The sequence below is a fragment of the Anser cygnoides genome, chromosome 8 (assembly GCF_040182565.1).
Source record: "Anser cygnoides isolate HZ-2024a breed goose chromosome 8, Taihu_goose_T2T_genome, whole genome shotgun sequence".
Lineage (NCBI taxonomy): Eukaryota > Metazoa > Chordata > Aves > Anseriformes > Anatidae > Anser > Anser cygnoides.
In genome coordinates, this window is record NC_089880.1 from 1,823,285 (window position 1) to 1,843,894 (window position 20,610).

The following is a 20,610-nucleotide window of genomic DNA, read 5'->3' on the forward strand; positions in this document are numbered from 1 at the left end:
TTAGACGTATTTGATTTATTTTCAATAGTTGTGTGACATTTCCATACTCTTGCAGTGAGGGGTAACTCTAACTCTCTGGTGCATTTGACCAACAGAAGGTAACCATCAGGTGTAAATCTGCTTCTCATTCACCTGAAACAAGAAGGTGGAAAGTCATTTTTAAATCACTAAGATGTCTAACTCCCTCTTCCTAAGCAAGCCAGACAACTTGCTATTTGTTTTTGTTTTAAATATATACTTAAGGTCACTTTTTTTCTATTTAAAAATGCTCTAAAATGTTTTAAAAGGAAATGTGTTCATTACTATCTCAGATTTTCAGTAAAAATACAGTTTTCAATACATGACCATGAGTCTACATACAGATACAGTGCAACAAACAGAGATGGGAATCAATGTTGTATTTTTTACTACTTTTAATGGCTCTGGGCTCGAGCTCCTCTTTGCTGCATAAAAGAAACATTGTTTCCTCACATATAATGGAAAAAAGAAGCATCAATACTCTGGAATTCCTCTTTCTCTCAAAGTGGTGCTGGGTTTACATTTTTGTATTAACTTCTATATTTAGAACACCAAAGAAATGATTTGGAACATTCTTCCCTGGAAACAGCTGCATAATTAGCTGTCCGTTAAAAACATTCCCTCACGATTTTTCCTATGCTGAAGTAAACTTATTGCCGTTATTGTTTATGACACCTACTTGTTCTGCCTGGGATCTTCCCATGGTTTTTGTCTTTTCTGTCCTTTTTATCACGTAAATATGTTACACAATCATACTTGTGTGGCAGCTGCCTCTCTCACTGACCTTCTGGATGATTTTTAGTAGGACGCTGACTAGGTGTCTGGGCTCCCACCTGTTCCTCAGCAGAGGCCAATGGCCCTGCGGGCTCCAGGGCAACACGGAGACCCTGACAGGGGCCAGGGCGCAGCAACCGGCTTCGGTGTTTCCTCAGTTCCCACGAAGTTCCCTTTTTCCTAGCGGTAAATTAAGTGCTCTTTATCTGTTTGCTGGGAGATGTTGTTCGCTTTCTCTTCGTTCCTGAGAAGCCATGAGGGAAAGCTGGTTCGGTGACCGCACGTCGCCAGCATGGAGCTGCCACGGTTCCTCCCAAGGGCCGCGGGAAGGAGTTGGGGCCCCGGGAGAGGCCGGACTACCACCGGCCCCATGTTCTGCGGTGTCCCTTCATGTCAGAGGCCCCCGGTCCGAAAAAGCCCCGTTCCCTTGCCCAGCTGCGAGGCCGAGAGGCGCCGTGCACGGGAACCACGGCTGTGAGGGAGCGGAGAGCCCTCAGGGCGGGAAGCACGAGCCCCAGCTCCCCTCGCTCCGCCTTCCCTGCGACCTTGCCGGGCCCCGGGGCCTACATCGCTGCCAAATACCCAGTTTTTTTCAAGCGAGGAGAGGCTCTGTTAGAATGTAAATTGGGAACCAAGTGGCAGAAGGGGTTGTGCAAACCACCTCTCCCAGCGCCTAAGGCGGTGGTGGCGTGCCCCGGGCGGGCACCTCAGGAGGGCCAGGCCCCACTTGGGCTGCCTCAGGCACGTCCCCACTGCCCCGAGCGCTCCTCACCCAGGTAGAAAATGGACGCCAAGCTGGAACTCGGGGAGTGCTTTCAGAAGAGTGAAACGCAGCCGTCCACGGAAAAAGCTGCTGATCCGGGCTGGGCAGGAGGCCTGGGGAAGACTGCCTAAAAATACTTTCCTGTAAAAGGAGCAGAGTAACAACTGTGCCCTTTGAAAACAGAGCAAAAGTTCCTTAGACATCAAAGAAATTCTAGAAATTTCTAGAAATGTGTTCTTGAAGTCATTTACAGTGCTCGCTCCCTGTTAACACCTCTAGATGCAAATTCTGTGAAAAGCCATTTAGATACGTAACTGCCATTTTATATAGATCAGTTCAGTGGTGGTAGGTACCTGTAAACATCTTGGAGAACTGGGTAGTGACCTGGTTTTTAATCATACCTTCAATGGATCCCTGTGCCTTAAATATTGTATCTCTTTAATTAAGATATTTGTTATCTCTATTTTCTTGTTTTGTTTTGTTTTTTTCAGAGAGGAAGCTGAGATTTCATTGCAAAGCCATTAAAACCACAAAAAAAAAATGACAGAGAGTGGTGGGCAGGAACAGTCAAGATGGATTACAACAGTTATTATGAGTATGGGTCTGCAGGTATAAGACTATTTGTCAAGAGCAGCATGTGACTCGCTAAGAAGCAGTGAAAGAAGTATTTTTTACGTTATATACATGGAAATTTTTTTTTCAATATCAATTAATATACCTTTTAGATGATTAAGCAGCAACGTTGTTTGAAGTTGCTTCTACCACAGCATAGGTTGCTGTCTTTTTTATTTTTATTTTTCCCTACCTACTTCTGTACGTATTTAGTATTCTAGTCACCTCCTATTCTGCGTTGTACTGCTTTAGGCCTGTTCTCCTGACTCATCACTTCTGCATTGTGCTGATGCTGCTTTCAATTAGTAGTATAAATAATTATTCCAGGAATGTTTTTAATTGTCTGAATTTCTCCCTAAACACTTTATTTTCTACCGTACAGTATCAACAATGGATTAGATTATTACTCAGTAAGTGTGCAATTCAGTTTAAAATAGTCTTACAGATAGTGATGTATATTTATAACTGTTAATATCAATTCCCCAGTATAATGAAAGGGGCTGTCAAGGAGCTGATAATTAGTTCCTTCAGCTATGGCCAATTTCATGCTAGCTTGAGAGAATTTAGAGGCTGAGGGCTTTGACTTACGATCAAGTATAGCCTACGTTAGTTTGGCTAACGAGGTTATTACTCTATCTTTGCTGTGCAAATAGGTGAATGGTTTTGAATTAATTCCTGCGTTGTTTCACTTTAAAGCCTATTCTTATCTATCTGCTTGCATTGGGAGGGTAGCTGGTAAACTGTTCCAGTTTGGTAAAAGTTTCAAGAGCAACCTAATCCGTAATATGGTGAGAGCTATCAGAGTGTGATGATTGCATCAGCTATACTGGTTTAACTTGTTCCTTATTCATGAGTCCTATTCAAGGACTCCCAGTGAGCAAAGATACGTAAATAGCTGAAGTACAATTCTAAGATGGCTTTTCTTTTACAGAGGTATTGCTTTGTATCAGTTTTGGTTACTTCTGCATTATGAGCTTCCTCCTACCTGTGCAGCTATCATTTTCTTAAAGCTGTTGCTTATATTTGTACATTAAATATTTCACTTTCAACAGTGACTTAAAGTACAGAGTTTTTCCAGACTTGTAGTTATACCTCATAAGTAGCTGTCACTGAGTGTTCCCATTCCATACCAATTCAAAGCATGAAATTTCTGGTTGCTGTCTCCTTCAGGGTACACTTGCCATCCTGACTGTATTTTGTACTCTTTTATTAGGTCATGACACCTCCCTACATGACAGGTTGGCTACATTTTAAAAGGGTAACCTAAAAAACATGTTAGTTAAAAAGGATTCAGTGGTCTAATCTTTAAAATGTGTGGGCTTGAACAGCTTTTATATACTGCAGAAATGCTTTTTGTAGGCTGAAAACTATATCCAAACCCACTCCATTCTGCAGATGATTATGTTGGATACTGCAGTGTGTTAGTTTGCCTGATTGGATTGCATACTGTCAAAAAGCTTTAATGAAAATCATCTCCCATGCAGATTTTCTGAATTATCTTCCAAATGAAATGCTGATATCCATGAAAATAATGCAGTCTAATTAACTGGAGTCTTAGAAACACACGACTGTATGTTCCTCGCTTCTGCAAATCTTCCTTTAGCATATCTTACAAAAATAGGCTGTAAAATGTTTGAGCTTCTTTATGTTTTATGCAACAGTTCCCTGTGGCAAACTGAATGTATGCATACAAAATTGCCGTTCAATGATTTCATATCTTTCAATACAAATTTTCCAAAATTTAATTAACTGAAAAAGTTTAATTAATGCTTTACTACTTTTATTGCAAGTAGAATAAAATATTTTTAAAGCAACGATGCTAAAGTTCTATCTAAAACCTTCAATGTTTTAAAAATCTTTGTATTTAATTTGTTGGCTGAAAACATAAAAATAACATTACAATTTATTTAGAATCATGAAATCTCTACAGTTCTACAGAGGCAACAACACAGAGTTCGATATTCAGGATCAGTGGAAATTGGATCTGTGATTTTTTCTCTTTCTGGTACGGTACTTTGAAGTTTGTTTTTAAACTCCTAATCTCTAATGATGCACGGAGTCAGGCTCTGCTGTAGGCTGCAGTGAACTGAATAAAAGCTTCTGTGTTGGGGTGTCATGCAGTCGTGGAAGGAGCTGTGATATGGTAGCACTTTAAGTCAAAGGATGGAATGTTTCCATTGATCTCTACATTGGATTTGGTGATCATCAGCTGGACTGTTTAGTATATTTTTGTTAAAACTGAGTAAACTTGTTGAGTGCCATTTAAACCTAAGATAGCCATCGAGATTTTTTAGTATACATGGCTGTAAATGTAAGAGTGAACTGAGATATTTGGCTTTAATTATTCCAGTTGAGTTTGCAGTTCTGGTGGTAACAAGGGAGTTAACGAGAGTATTTGTTGACTGAACAGGTTTGATTAGGAAATCACTGAAACTGCAAACATGAAACACCTATCTATCCTTTTTAGAGCAGTGGATGCTTTAGACAGGTAGACAAGACCTTTAGTCTAAAGCTTCCCTGAACTATAAGGATTAAAGGCATAGATTGGTCCAGTCTTTTGTATCTTCTTGTTAAACCTCCTAAATTTACAACATAACTTTCCCTTTCAGAATGACTTAGTTGATGGGGTTATAATTTCATTTTTCATGGTAGACATTTTAGCTTAATCTTAAGATAAAGAGTATTTGAAATTATTAGAAATAAGAATTGCTAAACTCTTCAATCTGTCTTTGCATTTGTCCTAAATACATTCCATATTAGCAATTTCTTGTTTCTGAAGCATTTACATGCAAAGGCATTCAGATGTCTATACTTTTGAGTAGACTGGATGCTTTTTTGATGTTATGGTAGAAAACCTCTGAGTTTTTTGTAGTTTTATCTTTAAATTACTAGCCAAATCTCATGATTGCATTTCACCATCAAGATGTGTGAATTCATTCACATATTTTGTTCTATTGACTTTTAAACTAATACTTGAATAACAATTCTGCTTCCCAATCAGGGAAGAAGTGCGTAGGCTTAAAAGTGAGTAGGCGTAGTGAGAAGGCTTAATCACATTATTTCCATGACATATATTTATATTAATTTCTTCAATAGGTGTCGCATTTATACTAGCAGACATTCAAGACTTGGTTATGAGAGGGGAAGAACAGTTTTTAGAAAGAATTCAGAAGTTCATAAACATACATCGGAATAGTTTTTTGGTTTTGTCAGCTACTCTTCATGGACCACAAGAATGGAATATAATTTTTAGGATTCAGAGAAGGTATGATTTCAACATCAAACCAAGCTTTTTATTGCTAGGAAGAAATAAAATAATTGTTTACTCAGCAGTCCTAAATTCAGATGAATTTTATTTTCCCCAGGCAAGAAAAAAAAAAAGTTTATTAATGGAAAATGAAAAAAATGCAGAGTGAATCAATTTGACATGTCATAGTTAACAAAAAGGGATCTTCCTCAAAACAGCAAATAACCTTCCTTTCAATCACTTTATGGCTATGTAATCCTTTTTCAAGTTTTTCTCTCGCACTGGAAAATTACGCAATTTTCATAAACTTTTTTTTTTAGTTCTGTCAGCATCTGTTCATGGTCATTTTCAAAACAGAACAGGTAAGTTTTCTTCATGTGAAAAGGCTTTATTGTAAAGTACAGATTCCTTACCAGGTTTTAAAATCTGTTCACTTTGAACAGTGTCTATTATGCACAGCTAAACAATGGAAATAATGTTATTCTACACTAGGAGTATAAAACTGGACATTAAAACTGGTGTATTTAAAATATTATCTGTGATTTCTAATGAAGCCTGAAAACTTGCATGTTTCAGTATGCACCTGCTGAGAACAGTTATCAGATTCTGTTCCATACGTTTAATCAAAACTATTTTCAGGTAGGTACACTAGTCTTAACTGCAGTTGATTTTCACTCTTGACATCAAAGAAGTGACTATTCTAATGGAGTCTTTGATTTTTACCTCCTTGAAACTAGTACCACGTTCATTAAATCCAGGGCACATTGCCAAAATGCTGATGAGTAGCAGAGTGTATGGGATGAAATGTAGGAAATCCATTATCCTTATATGAAAATTCCATAAATTTTCATGAGAGCTCTTAAAAGCTCTGCCATCATTCAGCAACAACGTATTATTCAGCTGATGGCAATGCTAATTCTCAATCTACTTTTGTGCCTATATTCAGCTGATTTGGAAGTGTGTTGATCACTAACAAACGTGACATTTTGAAAATACATTCCCTTTGGCAAGTCAGTAATTTTATTAAAATAAAAAAATAGTTTTCTCATTCAGGCCACGCCAAATTGATAGTGACAAGACAATTATATTTTAGATATTTATATTTTTAGATTAAATTATATTTTCTACAACAGAAAATGACAGCAATGCTAACTTTATTGTCACTGTTACAACATACTTAGGCTAAAAGTCTAAAGAGAGAAGCTCTGTGCTTGTCTAAGCTTTGATACCTGTCTTCCATGACTGCCTTGAATGACAACTGGTGCTAGTTATTTTAATCTTCAGATTCCATTCTCAAGCATGAATGCGTATGAATAACACAGAGAGAGAATGAATTTCAGGTTAAATTACTGGAATAAGGTTAAATTATTGGTCCAAGTCTTTCATTGGTCACAATCTTAATCACATCTAATTCATGTACGGATTGCTATATTTAGATAGCACACTACAAAGATATAGTTCAAGCAGCTGAACAAATTGTATAGAAATGGGACAGATAGGTATACAAACAGCATGAATTCTCCTGTTGCCGTTAAAAATAAAAGCAATCTTCTTCATCTAAAAATAAAAGCAATTTGTGGTGCAGACATAGAAGTTGTTTAGATTGTGTGGGAGTGATTTCTGAGTTTTATGGCATAACAATTCAAGTGCATTCAGAAAGTAACCTAAATTTATTTTGATGTGCAGATTCCTGGGCAGCAATTTACATATAATACCAGTTCATAATACTGCTGAAACGGTTAAGTTAATGTTAACTATAGCAAAGGTAAGTCTAGTTATATGTACTTAAATTTATTAGCTCCTCAGAACTTCAAGTACTTCAGAAGTATATTAACCAGGAAAAGTAAAATAAATAAATAAATAAATAATAAAATACTTAATTTTCCTTACTGGAACTTTGTGCCATATTGACCACAATCCATGTAATAACCTTGAGGTAAAACTGTTGCTCAGTTCTTTAACAAAATGTTTAAACTATTGTTAAAGGTAACTTTAAAAGCTTCTAATAGCATGTATGAAAACAAATGAGATACTTAAGAGCTAATTCAGCTCTTACTTACCACAGTTACTTTAGGGTGTCTCGATTTCATCAATGAGATCTAAGTATGTAATGGCTTCTTAAAGTAAAATAGCTATCTGAAAACTCTGGTTACCTGTAGATTTTTAAATGATGCACATAATAATGTTATTCCTATAGCTTAACAAGTGTAATTTATCTGTAACAGCAACATATCCTGTACACATACACATTATTAAAGTATGTTCACTAATCTGCTTTTAAGAACATTTTTTTTCCACAAGAATTTTAACTTGCACACTAACTATAACAATACTAGCAGCATCTCATGTACCAAAAATTAAAAAAGTAGGTTAGATAGCATGTTAGAAATCAAATATGAATTTTTGTCCTTTCCTGAAGTTATCTAAAAATAGTATTAACCTGTTTAGAGTATTCATCATTTTAAGTGTGTAACCTACATCTCATTTATTGTATGTGAAGAGTTGTTAAACACTTATTACAAGGTTGAACATTGTACTTTTCTAACTTTTTATGGACTCTATTGTGGTCTCATCTCTTAATGAAGCATTAACTTAAAAGCTTTTAAGATTACTGTTGATTCTATAAACCTGAACGTGCTTTTCTGCTTGTTCAGAATGAATACTCCAGATTTCAACAGGACAGCCCTGTAAGAAGTGACATAGTACATACTACGAGTTGTCATTACATTATTTCTTGCTAATGCAGTACAGAGCCAATTTAATGACCTCTTGCATGAGAGTCCCTAATTGTCATGGGGCCTAAAAAATATTTTTTTGTTGTTCTAGCATAGGCCAAGGGAACAATACCATCCAACTAGTCCTGAGCTATCACACCAACTCCTCTTGAAATACTATCCAGATAATCAGAAGCAATGCTGATGGAACCAGTTACTTTAGGACTGGTCTTGCAGCTAAAGGAATACATTCAATCACCTCTGTGTACATTATTTCTAAATATTTACTTCAGATAACGTGATTAAAATCTCATTATGATAAATACATTTATACTATTTGAAAAATAAGATATTGAACATTTGTTTATCTAAAAAGAATTGTTACCTATTTCTAATATTTTTCTTTCCTCTAAGATGACTTCCAAGCTGTGTGCAGATGATATTCGTTACAAAATGGCAATGACAAAAGCCCACATAATGGAAAACAGTCCAGTTTGGAAGACGCTTCAGGAATACCAGTTGCATTGTAATTAATTCACTGGTGTTTTTATTCATAAATATAGCAGCTACATTTTGAACAAAATATAGAATGTTCTTAAAATATACCATTGCATTTAAAAGACTGTATATACAACTTACGCATTTGGAACAAAAAATTGTATTAAAATACCATACAGTGAAAAATAACATACATTATACCCAATGTATGTTCTAACAAAAAATTAAAAATGTGGTTTAACTGCACTAATAGAAAAAACATCCTGATATTTGATTAAGTTCTGAACTTATATATTCATCTTTTTATAACTTCCCAAAATATGTAATGTATCTTAAGGAAAACTTTATCATTAGAAACAACAATGATCAAAACAATTCCAAAATACATTTTCCTGTGCATAAATAGTTGTGTATGAAGCCTTACAGAGTACATTTTTAAACACAAGTTATCTGTTCTGTTACTAAGTTTTAACGTCTTATTTGGCTCAAGGTTGATGTGTTTTTCTTTAAACCTTGTTTAGTTCGCCATAGTCTATTATCTGTAGCTTCCAGTTCAGTTTGTAAATATAGAAGCTTGTTTGTCAAAAAGTGCTAATAAAAATAGCTACTGCTTAAACAGTGCTTTTTAATTCATGTCTCTCCAAGTTAATTTATAAAAATCTTCATAATTCAGAACACCAGTCAGCAACTATTACCTAAAGTATTTTGAAAATGAACAGAACAAGAAATGCACAATCATACCTCTCTTTACACAGCATAACAACAACAACAAAAAAACCTTGTAGACGTACTTTCTAAATTTTGGAAAAAGCACCAAATTCTGAAGAGGAGTACTTTAACAAATAGGCCATCTCTGTGAATCACAGATAAAAATAGCTGAAGACTTTTTAATAATAATAAAAAAAAAGCAACAAGACAAAGAGCAGGATTTACAATTTTTCTAGAGGCTACTCTACACTACTCTTCTTTAAAGGTTGGTAGCCTCCTTTTCAACTAAAGGCTAATAATCAAAATTATCTTGCAAGAAGGATGCTAATTCAAGTATTTCAGTTGACCTAAATGTTTTCATCCATTGCAGCTTTTACTTTCACTTCAATGAGTTCTTCTACTCGAGCTAGAACACTTTCTATTAAATCAAATGTGAAGAGAGCTGAGTGCAAAACCTGAAATGACAGAAGAGATTTGTTATTTTTATTAGAACAATGATTTTCTTATCTACTGTACATTTCCATTTGTCTCTAGATTGAAAACTATTCAATACTTCTGAACAGCTTGGTAAGAACTGCCAACTCACCTGAAGCTGCATTTCAGTAGTCATGGCAGGCATCTTTTCCTCACTGACAGTTAAAGAATAAACTGTGTTAGAATTATTTGCCTCTGTAGAAGAAAAGTACCAGAGATCAAGCTGCTGTTCCACATAACTTTTAGAATATTTAAAAAAACATTTAATATATTAGCATTTATAGGCAGCAGCAGTTAAAAGCAGAAACCTAAAGACTGACAAAACACTGAGGAGAGAAGGTACTGAACTTTAAGAGGACAGGTTGAGCTGGATGCTCTCTTTGCACTTACTATATGATGTATGACTACATTACTAAACAGGTAATATCTGTAACTTGAAACAATTTTATATAGCTAAAATTCTCCTTAAAAGGAAAAAATATATATATACATAATCTGGTCACTTTTTGGATACATTTTTAATACTTTCACATCCAGAGATAGCAGGAGATCCTTGAGCTTCAAGCAACAAATCCAGACATGAAATACTTATTTAATTAAGAAAAGGCTTCAGGTGTCTGTTTCTGACAGACTACTTATCACTGATAAAGCTACATGGATAGTTTGAAAACTAAGAGGAAAATTCTAACATTCAAACCATGTACTTGAAATTTAATGTAATGCTTACAAAGATTATACACTGGGGAGAAAGACTAAACCATTTATTTTTATGAGTTAGATGTTCTCTTCTGAACTCAGATCTCTTTGCTTTGTCAAAGGCTAGAGAAATGTAAGAGACAAAAATGAATTAGGAAGCTTTTTCTTTAAAAGAAAGGTTCCCTTTAGAAAGATATCCACAGGTTACCTTCAGAAAAAATCCCCTCACTCTGCCTTGTACTTATATAGTTTATAACAACACAAGAGGATAAGACTAGGGGCAAAAGACTGTACTGACATTTCTGGCAGCAGAAGCAATTTCCTTGGGCTCTCTTAATTATACTGGAGACCACAAAGGAACAGAGGATGTGACATACACAGAGATGGCCTAAAGCAGCTATAGCTCTCATTCCCTGTGGGATGTATCTGCTTAACCCTGAGCAGAATCTGATTCTGTGTGTCAGAGTAAAAAAAAAAAAAAAAATAATAATAATAATCAGTGTAACCCTTCAGGCTTTAAGAGAGTACCTATTTGCTGTGTGAATTATTTCTTTTCTTGTTAGCCTCCCCACATCTAGTATGAAACCTAAGGGCTATATATTCACAGAGAGACTTAGATGCTCCTGTCTAACCTTAAAATCAGAAGTATAAATGCAGAACAAGGTTTGAATGTCTTCATGTGACGTATCTGTCACGATTCCATAAGGTTTACAAATGTGATGAGAAAGAAACAAGTTCAGATTTTTCTGACTAATCATGAAAAGTATTAATATCACATATAGCAACTCCTGAATTATTATTTGAAACCTGAAATAGCATGAACAGTTAAATAAAAATGTAATCTATACATCATTCACCAATTCTCTGTTTCCAAAGGTTCTGAATATGAACAAAGCTAAGAAGAAAATAACTAACCTCTTCTGTTTTCTCTCTTATTCTTTATTTCTGCTTCATAGTGTGCTTTTGACATATTGAGTCCTACATGCAGTGGTTTTAAAAAATTTTTCTCAATCTTAGCAAGTGTGGTCCATACACCAGTCTATTCAAAAAGAAAAGAACAGAGAAGATTGGAAATTATTTTTAATGAAGCATCACAATGCTAAGTTTTCAAGCAGAAGTTTTGACTAGTCTTTATAACATACACTGCTGTGCTGGAAAGAAAAAGAAAAGAATTTAGACTTAACCACTTATTCTTAAGGAAGAATAGCATGGTGACAGATATTTAAGCTCCTTTCTTTCTACTCTCCTGCATTTTCAAAATTATTTTTTGAAAATCAGAGGATGAAGAAGTCAAGAAAAAGGGCAAATGTAGTATGTACAAGAATACTACAGCAATGCACATTTGAAATGCACATTTTCAACTCATTCTCGTAAATAAAGCTGAAAGGAGCTTGATATGTTGGTACAGTGGCAAAATAGCACAAGTATTTGAATTAACATTCCTAAATCACCATTGTATTGAGATGACAAATGAAAGCTGTGGTAAATGTCATGCTCCTCACATAATAAGGTTCTTGTCTATATTGCAATTAGTTTAAGAAGCAATGGAGGAGTGTTACTGGATATGCTGCTACTTCAGCCTTTATATTCTGAACTGTCATGGTGAATTACACTCTGCCAGTATGTAGAAATTATATGAACTTACTTTTAAGGTCTTTTTATCTATTGTTTTTAGAACATGTACCAAATATGCACCATGTTCCAATCTACCTTAAAATATATACAAAAAAACCTAGATATTTGCTTACTGCAGAATCAATTTTTGCTTTAAGCTGTACCAATGTTGCTACTATACACATACAACCACACTAGTAAGAGTTCAGACTTGTTACTGGTTCTGATATGCTGATAACTCTGAATTTGCTGGCAAGTAACGCCAGTCCCCCAGGCTCTACAATCCAGTTACACAGTTTTTCCTTGTTAACTTCACTATATGTGTATATATATATATATATATACATTTTTATATGAAGTGTGTGTATATATAAAACCACAAAAAGCATTCAGCGTTCTACTACTGTTAAGATTTTAATGAAATCCCCAGTGAATCACACAAAAAATAAATATTATATCGTTATGCTCTGTATTCATTTATGCCCTTAGGCACAGTAGTCGAAGTGACACACAAACCTCCTCCCCAGTTTGGGATGGGTGAAAGGAGTATATAAATGGTATTCATGAAGCAAGTGATATGATGAAAAGATGCTCAAAAGCAAGGGCTGTTCAAAGTTATATGCCATGAGAGGAAAACTACACTGCTTTGGCACCTTCTAAACTTGTAGTTACAAAACTTCTGTAGAAAAAAACATATAAAGCAGTCTTTGTGTCTTTAGATACAGGAGCTATTTATATGACTCCTTTCCTCAGGCAGTATCATCAAAGGGCAGGGTAAAGATGAAAAAAAAATAAGAATTCTTGATGTTAAATGGCATTGTTGATTACAGGGGATAATTCACCAAATTTGAATGCTAAGTGACTCAAAGGTAAGTGATCAAATAAAAAGACCAGTAATAACTTCCACATGAATGGTGCTGAAATGAAAAAATAACTATTCAGAAAAATCTCATTTTTATAGTTGATTAGTGAAAGTGCTTGTTACACAGCAATCGAAACATCCAAACTGACATGAAAGGAAGCATTTTCTTTGCGTCCCACTTGTGCTGTATGAAGGGAGACGGGGGGGGGGAAGTCAAGAAGAAGTGGTAGCGCTTAGATTTATTTTAGGGAAAACTTCAGAAGTGATGATGTTATTTTCTCCTCAAACTGTAAGGACATTCTTTATGGCAGACACTAGACGTGAATGTTACAGCAATTGCGTGCTACTATATATAGATTTTTAATAATAATAAAAGGGGAACTTTTTTTTCTTACAAAGCTATGCATTTACATGAAATGGAGTAGGCCATAATGAGCACTTAAATTGAAATTACACCATAAATCTGAGAAACAGTCTATCAATGCTAACTAATTAAATAATAAATTAGAAATGCACCAATTGAAAGCTATTTTTACTATTCATTTTCATAACTGTTTTAGTAATCACTACCAATCATGATATTATTATTCTATTTAAATAACATCATTAGGCACTTAAGAAGCTGGTATTCATAGAACCCGCAAGTGCTCTAAAAGTGGATCACAATTTTTTCTGTATTTTAAAAGCAGAAAAAGAGGTGCCAAAGTCAATTACTCCAAACCATAAAGAAAGTAGAGGAACTGGGTGATAAACAACAAAATATCTTAGTATATTTATCTGCTGGTTGGAATATTTGTCTGGCTATGATACTGCTTATTGAAGTCAGGAAAGGCTTTACTGTACTTTAAAACTGAAAAGTAGTTTATCTTTACACTATCACTAATTTTAAGAACGCAAAATCAAAACGTTTAGTACTAACGAGATAGGTGATACACTGCAAGATATAGCAGATAAAAAGCTACTGAATTGCATGAGTTAGAGGAACATTGGAACATAATGATTTGAAAGGAGTCAAGAGAAGTTGAAATTATTATTAGAGTAAATAGTCATTTGGTAACAGAATGCAATCAGAAAACTAAACCACACAATTTCACTGGCTCTTCAATGCTGTAGTGACACAATGAAAGTCAGAGCACCTATAAATCATCTGCAGGAATATGAAGTCTGAATATCAACCCAGCTGTGAAAATTAAAACAAAATTTCTGACTACCCAGAAACACACGTCCCTCATCTGCAGATGAACAGGAGTGACTACACACACGAAAAAGACCCAGATCCATCATAATATACTACCTTGAAAAGCCACACAGCACTTGAATAACAAACAGTTAGCACTGATTTACCACTAACAGGTATCGCTGACTGCTTCAGACAGAAAAGAGCTAAACAAAACAGAGAAGAAAGATGTAGGTATTACAAAGTAATAAAATCCCAGTTAGAAGTGAGGCAGCATAACATTATATGGATAAAACACATAAGGGCAGTTTCATTTAAAATATACTGCAAAGTATATACAGAGTATTCCTGAAATATCTACATTCAAACATCCACACACAGGAGAAATGAAGGTAAAAAGATATAGGTATAATAAATACATAGGTAAACTGCACCGGTGGGCAGTTTAGCCTGGCAAATTGCCTTTCTGCATAAAACAGGCTATATCTGATAAAGCAATGGAACAGAAACCTGGACAGGCCTATCAATTCCTTTCATTACTTCAGAAGATGGATCTCACAGACAAAACCTTTTTCTATGTTAATACCCAGAGAAGCTGTTAATATGTACCTATCATGCATAAATACAGAATATGTCTTTGCACAGTTAAAAACTATTTAAATATGATTATTAAATATTTTCTGAGAAATCTTAATGCTAATAACTTTAAGCACGTTACACAAAAAATATTTTACCTAAAGATGAATAAATGGGATCTTTTGAATTGCAAAGGCTTGTAAAGAAATCCATTATTAAGATATTCACTTGGGGGCTTATCAGTGAATAAATAATCAAGACTAATGATTTTTTTTTTCTTATGGGAATACTTGCTAGGGATGTTATTTGATGGTGACATACTCTAAAATTATGGACAGTGACCAGAACTCATTAGGCAGAGTAAAAGGATTAGCTTGTTTATGGTAACAGTTAAGTACGAATGCAACCAAATTTCATCAGGATAAAATAACACATCGTGCATCTCTAAATACAGCCAAGTAAAATATCACTTCTGGATTGCTGTCCATTTTGGAGAAAAATGCAAAAAACATGTTTTTGACTTGAGGAAACTCTCAGTCCTCTGCTAATCAGAAATCAATCAGCTACAAATCAGTTACTACTTACTTGATTGTCACTTTCACAATCCTTAATGACTAAGTATCTCAGCAGATTTAGTGATGCCATAATCCTGTGAATGAGAAACACTACTGATCATTTAAAGTGCAGATATTTATTACAGGGGTGATAACTTAAATTGCCCATTACCCAGGCATCCTAAAAATATCCCTTTGTATAAAATGAAATTACCTCTCTGTTGAGTAATATAGCTTAATTGAGAGCACCAGTGTGCAGTGACTCCCCTGTTACAACAGAAGCTGACACTTTACAAGTAAGATTAAAGCCAGCAGCAGATTAGACAAGGTCAGTGATTGCAAGGAAAAGAGTTTTCTAAAGAGAGAGAACTGTATTACAGAATTTCTAATATATATCACCGGAGAGATCCACAGTTGATTTGAAACTAGTCTAGCAGTTTTCTCTTTTTTATTGTATTGATTTTTTACTTTTGTATGCTTTTTAAATGTGTATTTTGCTTTTGTTTTACTCTACTTTTTCTTTTTTTTTTTTAGCAAAAAAATTATTTATTGCTTTTTCCAGATAAACAGTAGCACTGTCTCCAAGTACAGATTTTACATCTGGGTTTTTAAGCAGTTATGTGTCCATCTGGACACCATCATCCTGTGGATTTACAAGCTCAATTTTTATTCATCACATACGAAAAGACTTGTCCTGTACAGGAGATTTTCAGAGACATTTCCAATTATTTTTATACTATTTAATGCAAGTATTGTTGAGATACCTCTGTATCTGAGCAGAAACTCATGACATACGGGGCTCCCAGCAGCAATCTGTGCAAGAGCCTTGACAAGGCTGTGTGCTGTAAGTTACATCAGATCATTGTTACACCCCTGTATCATGTAAGGCAACACACCACATTTCTTCTGTTCTGCCAATTGCTGAAGTTATTCTTCTGTTTCCGCAGAAAAATGACAAACCATGCATTTCTGAAGGAATAATGCTTTACCAATTAGCTCCGTAGTCTGACATAAGCCTTATATTCTTGAGGAATGCAGGAAGAATTCATTTCTTATTGTTAACACCAATATAATAGCACTGTAACATTCTTCTATGCACAGTTAGTTGAAATGATGTTTTAAATAAATGATCGTTTGCAGCTCTATTTCAAAACGAATCTAAAATACATTGATGTTGTCACTTCATTAATTATGTAGTAAGGTGGTCTGAATTTTTTTAAGCAATTAAAAAAAAAAACGAGAAAAGCCTCTAGTTGTAACTACAACTCACCTATCTGAGTTTTGTAGAAGATCTGTCTCAGCGCCTTCAGGAAGAAAAAGCACTAAATCTAGAAGGGAGATCAGGTGATGTCTTGTAAACCAGACGTTGTCATGTGCCTTCTGAAAAATGATACAGAAAGTTTATCTGAGTACAAAATTTAAATCTTAAATAAAGATAAATAAATCTTAAGTAATTTAACACAAGTAATATAAAGGCAAAGGGTCTAAAAGGGAAGCAGCTTAGGTCACTGTTTCTTCAGCCCAGAGCAGAGGAGGCTGAGGGGAAGTCTCATGGTGGCCTGCAGCTTCTTCACAAGGGGAGAAGAGAGGCAGGCACTGAGCTCTGCTCTCTGGGGACGGCGACAGGACCCGAGGGAATGGCATGGAGCTGGGACAGGGGAGGGTCAGGCTGGGGGTTACGGAAAGGTTCTGCACTGAGATGGTGGTCGGACACTGCAACAGGCTCCCCAGGGAAGCAGCAAGCCTGGTGGAGTTCAAGAAGTATTTGGACTTTGCCCTCAGAAATATGTATTTTGGGTGGTCCTGTGTGGAGCCAGGAGCTGGACTCAATGATCCTTGTGGGTCCCTTCCAACTCAGGATATTCTATGATTAACAAGAATAATTTGGGGAAAATAGAAAGCTAATAAATACACAAATCAAATGCTGGAGGAAATATTTTCTAATTACTACATGTGATCAAAGTATATAAATTAATCTCTTCATAATCCTCTCTATCTGTATACCGATATTAGATGAGACAAGAAGGGTACCTGTCAGTGTTAAGTTAGATCAGATGAGAAACCTAAAAAGATAAAGACTACCTGGGCAGTAAAAATGTTATCCACATTGAAAAAATGTAAAAATGATATCCACATATCATGATGTCTATAGCAGAATTCTTTGCAACAAACATAGAATATTCAAATCCATGTGATAAAATTTTAAAATTATTAGACTTTTAGACAGCTTTCTCTACATAGAAGTTCTGTATTGACAGAATTCTGAAGCTGCATAGTCAACAAATTCAGTAGTAAAGAATTTTCAGAATGTATTTTACCTATTCAATTTTAGTGCAAGCTTCTTTTGGGAGAATTTTCATAGTATTAATTTCTTCACCCCCTGCTGATTCTATATACAGGACAGACTATGATCTAATAAATAGTAATTCACAGTTCTCTAACACAGTCGTGCCCTTAGTACTATATTATAATTGTGTTACACTTCATAAACGCTAGCATGAAATATGTGCAAGTTTACTATGTTGTCCTATTTGACAAAATGAAGACCTTGGAGATGAAATCTGCTTTGAAAAAGGCCTTAAGTAAAAAGGGGAGGAGACAGGAAAAGAAAAAAAAAAAAGAAAAGAAAAAGAGATAATCATTTATTTATTAAGTTTTCCAATTTCCTGGTATCAATTATTATAAAATATGAGATTTAAATGGCTTTGATCTGGCTCAACCCTTTCTGATGAATATAACATTTGTGAAGCACTCATAATATAATGCTGACTGTCATAATAAAACCCAAGAGAAAAATCAATAGTCTAGACTGTAGTATTTAAATTATATTCAGGAAATGCAAGAATAAAAAAAAATACCAAGCAGTTCCCCCTTAAGGACTATGTTTTTCAAGCACAGAGAAGGTAGTAATAACCTGTAAAATAGTGTAATTAAAACTGCACATATATAAAATTATAATGTAAAAATACATACACAGAAAAAAGGCAAATAAGTATTTTTAATTATTTCCCAATCTTATGTTTCTTTTCAATGTATAGTTGTTTTTTTTTGTTTTTGTTTTAAATGCATCACTCAAATCTTAAGTTATATGTATTTGCTCAACATTTGAGATGACAATTTTTTTTTAAAGGCAATAGGCTTACCGTTAATGATAAGTGAATCTGATCTTTTATTTTTTGAATAATGTATCCCTCTACACCAGCGTGGTTGCTTGTCTTCAGTAAACACCTTCGAACAAAAATAAAGATATTATCATTTAAAAGCTGCCTATAGAGTTAGCTCAAGACTTGGATGATATTATGGCCTTATTCACTAAGTGGGACTTCCGCCTCAGAAAAAGAACATATCCAACTTTTAAACACTGGGTTACAAAAGACAGATGATTTTATGAAAGGCAACTGAAATTCATTATTTATCCACAATTTAACATAGTGAAACTACTGTGGCTTACCAGATAGATAAAAATGATTTCTGACTGAGTTTCTAAGCAATTAAGTTGCAACAAGGCTTATACTACACAATCTACACTCATTTGAATGCATACCTGAATAACGTGTACTTTCCTTCTGCATCAAATTTGTCTATGAACAACTGCAACATATTTAAACTCTTCTTTCTCTAAAAATAATAATAAAAAGTTATCTGATAGTTTTCTAATTAAAAAAAAAAATCACATAATTCATTCTGTGTGTTTTATTACGTACCAGGTGCTCTATGGGACAAAGGGTCATAACTTTCACCAAATCCTGTAGTTGGACAAAAAAAAAAAACAAATTGTAATTACATGCAGATTATTAGACTACCTCACACTGAATAAAATCTATTCAAGGTATTAACAAACAAACCAAACAAACAACCACAAACAACCAAAAAAAATCTCAGCCCACTAACAACTGTGTCCAAATAAGAATGTGATCAAGCAACACACTTCCAAGGAAGGAGCAAAAATTAGCAAGTGCTCTCTTTCAGCTAAGATCAGTGCCCAGCTGCCTCAGTGGCCTGTACATACACTTAGTGTATTTTAGTTGTCACAGTAACTTCATGCTGCTGCACATAGAAAAAGACAAACAATTTTGTATAGCATGACACTACAGGTTTCAATTTGACAACACAATTGTATACAGGTTCAGTAGTATATTCCCTCTCAAACACATAGAAAACTGGTAGGTATTATTTATAATCAACTACAGAGACTTCTGTACATTGCTTCTTATTACCTGAGGCACGTTAATAAAATCTCTGAATTCTAAATACTGATGGAGAAGGCTATTATCTTCCATCCTCAATAAACAGTTCTCAAACAGATCCTGTGGGTGAGAAAAAAAAGAGGCAAACAAACAAAAAACAACTACCAACACCTTGTACATATACAAGACATTAATTTATATGTTTCACATTTCATAGCTACAACTGCCTTTACCATAAATGCTCTTTTGCATATCCAAAGCTCCTAGGAGCTACAAATTTAAGTGGTAACAGTAATTTAAAGGTATATGCATGTGTGTAATGTTCAATAAATTTAAATGTTTGTAAGACTTATGAAAATATTATCTGAACTATTATTTGTACACCTTTCTAAGAAAGGGAAACTTTTACTGTTTACTGAAAGGGAAGTTTTACTGTTTCTCAAATCAGAAAGAGTAAGCATTCTAATAATGAAAATTTGATTAAACTAAAAACAAACTTACAAGTCCTTTAGATAACATAGACTCTTCTGTTCTAGAAAGAAACAGACATTAAAATTGTTGTAAATTAAAGAGATGCTGCTGATGTTTCAGATGAAATTGTAGAACAGATGTCAAAAAGAAACTTGGCCCTCAACAATTTTCATTCTGCTTTCCAAATATGATACCTTCATAACGTCTCTCAAAGATTTTCAGAATATATTGACTGATAAAAAGTTGCAAACTGGACTCTTCTCTTTAGGGTCAACTTTTTCCCCCTCTCAATATCTGTAAATGCTCAAAGGCAGTAGCTCATATCCCACAGGTATTAATCAACAAATAAAATGAAGCTTCACAGATGATTTCATATGCATAATCCTGCAAGCCAAAGAAAAATATGACAAATCCTAAGATTTGTTTTGGCCTTGGAAAAGGCCAAGAAATTTTGTTTAAATTTTACCACAAAATGATAAGCAGTGATAATGCTTCCCTTCTACAGCAATGCTAGAAATTTTTTGGTCAACGCTGCTTCTTATGGAAGACAAAATGAACACAATATGCAGAAAGTCTGGTTTCCTCTAGAAAGCATAACTTCTAATTAGATTGCGTATCATACCAGAATACATTCAAATAAGTACTATCATTATAGTCTCTGTTAG

At 34.6% G+C, this 20,610-nt stretch overlaps 2 protein-coding genes and 1 long non-coding RNA gene across 28 annotated transcripts in view; 1 reads left to right on the top strand and 2 right to left on the bottom strand.

Annotated features, from left to right (window-relative positions):
- Nucleotides 1-1,704, bottom strand: LOC136791383 (uncharacterized). The gene is made up of 3 exons (XR_010833278.1): nucleotides 1,565-1,704; nucleotides 803-1,036; nucleotides 1-132 (listed from the first exon to the last, which is right to left on the bottom strand). It is a non-coding gene; the product is annotated as an uncharacterized lncRNA (long non-coding RNA).
- C8H1orf146 (chromosome 8 C1orf146 homolog) lies at nucleotides 847-8,679 on the top strand. 18 transcript variants are annotated; one of them, XM_048067093.2, is made up of 7 exons: nucleotides 847-978; nucleotides 2,047-2,164; nucleotides 2,550-2,577; nucleotides 4,098-4,172; nucleotides 5,264-5,432; nucleotides 7,101-7,179; nucleotides 8,543-8,679. In XM_048067093.2, exons 2-7 carry the CDS (start codon nucleotides 2,096-2,098, stop codon nucleotides 8,660-8,662), a joined length of 540 nt encoding a protein of 179 aa, XP_047923050.1. In that variant the 5' UTR covers nucleotides 847-978; nucleotides 2,047-2,095; the 3' UTR covers nucleotides 8,663-8,679. The 18 variants fall into 18 exon arrangements, with proteins under 18 accessions (XP_047923050.1, XP_013042147.1, XP_047923053.1 ...); XM_013186693.3 differs by lacking the exon at nucleotides 2,550-2,577 and adding an exon at nucleotides 3,381-3,425 and having other exon boundaries at nucleotides 4,079-4,172; XM_048067091.2 differs by lacking the exon at nucleotides 847-978 and adding an exon at nucleotides 1,308-1,411.
- The window catches only part of GLMN (glomulin, FKBP associated protein), a 21,847-nt gene continuing 9,759 nt past the window's right edge, over nucleotides 8,523-20,610 (bottom strand). For 6 of the 9 annotated variants that reach the window (XM_048067076.2, XM_048067081.2, XM_048067077.2 and 3 more), the window contains 10 exons: nucleotides 19,976-20,006; nucleotides 19,505-19,594; nucleotides 18,992-19,033; nucleotides 18,832-18,905; nucleotides 18,431-18,515; nucleotides 16,558-16,667; nucleotides 15,319-15,382; nucleotides 11,420-11,543; nucleotides 9,921-10,003; nucleotides 8,524-9,789 (listed from right to left, as the gene is read on the bottom strand). In XM_048067076.2, the coding sequence (XP_047923033.1) occupies nucleotides 9,682-9,789; nucleotides 9,921-10,003; nucleotides 11,420-11,543; nucleotides 15,319-15,382; nucleotides 16,558-16,667; nucleotides 18,431-18,515; nucleotides 18,832-18,905; nucleotides 18,992-19,033; nucleotides 19,505-19,594; nucleotides 19,976-20,006 (811 nt within the window). In that variant the 3' untranslated portion in view covers nucleotides 8,524-9,681. The other 3 variants (XM_048067080.2, XM_048067079.2, XM_048067082.2) reach the window with 3 other exon arrangements.

Coding starts and splice junctions, on each gene's coding strand:
- C8H1orf146 (XM_013186693.3), top strand. CDS start 2,096: ATGACAGAGAGTGGTGGGCAGGAACAGTCAAGATGGATTACAACAGTT. Junction 3,426..4,078: donor GTTGGCTACATTTTAAAAGG/GTAACCTAAAAA, acceptor CAATTTATTTAG/AATCATGAAATCTCTACAGT. Junction 7,180..8,542: donor TAATGTTAACTATAGCAAAG/GTAAGTCTAGTT, acceptor CTTTCCTCTAAG/ATGACTTCCAAGCTGTGTGC.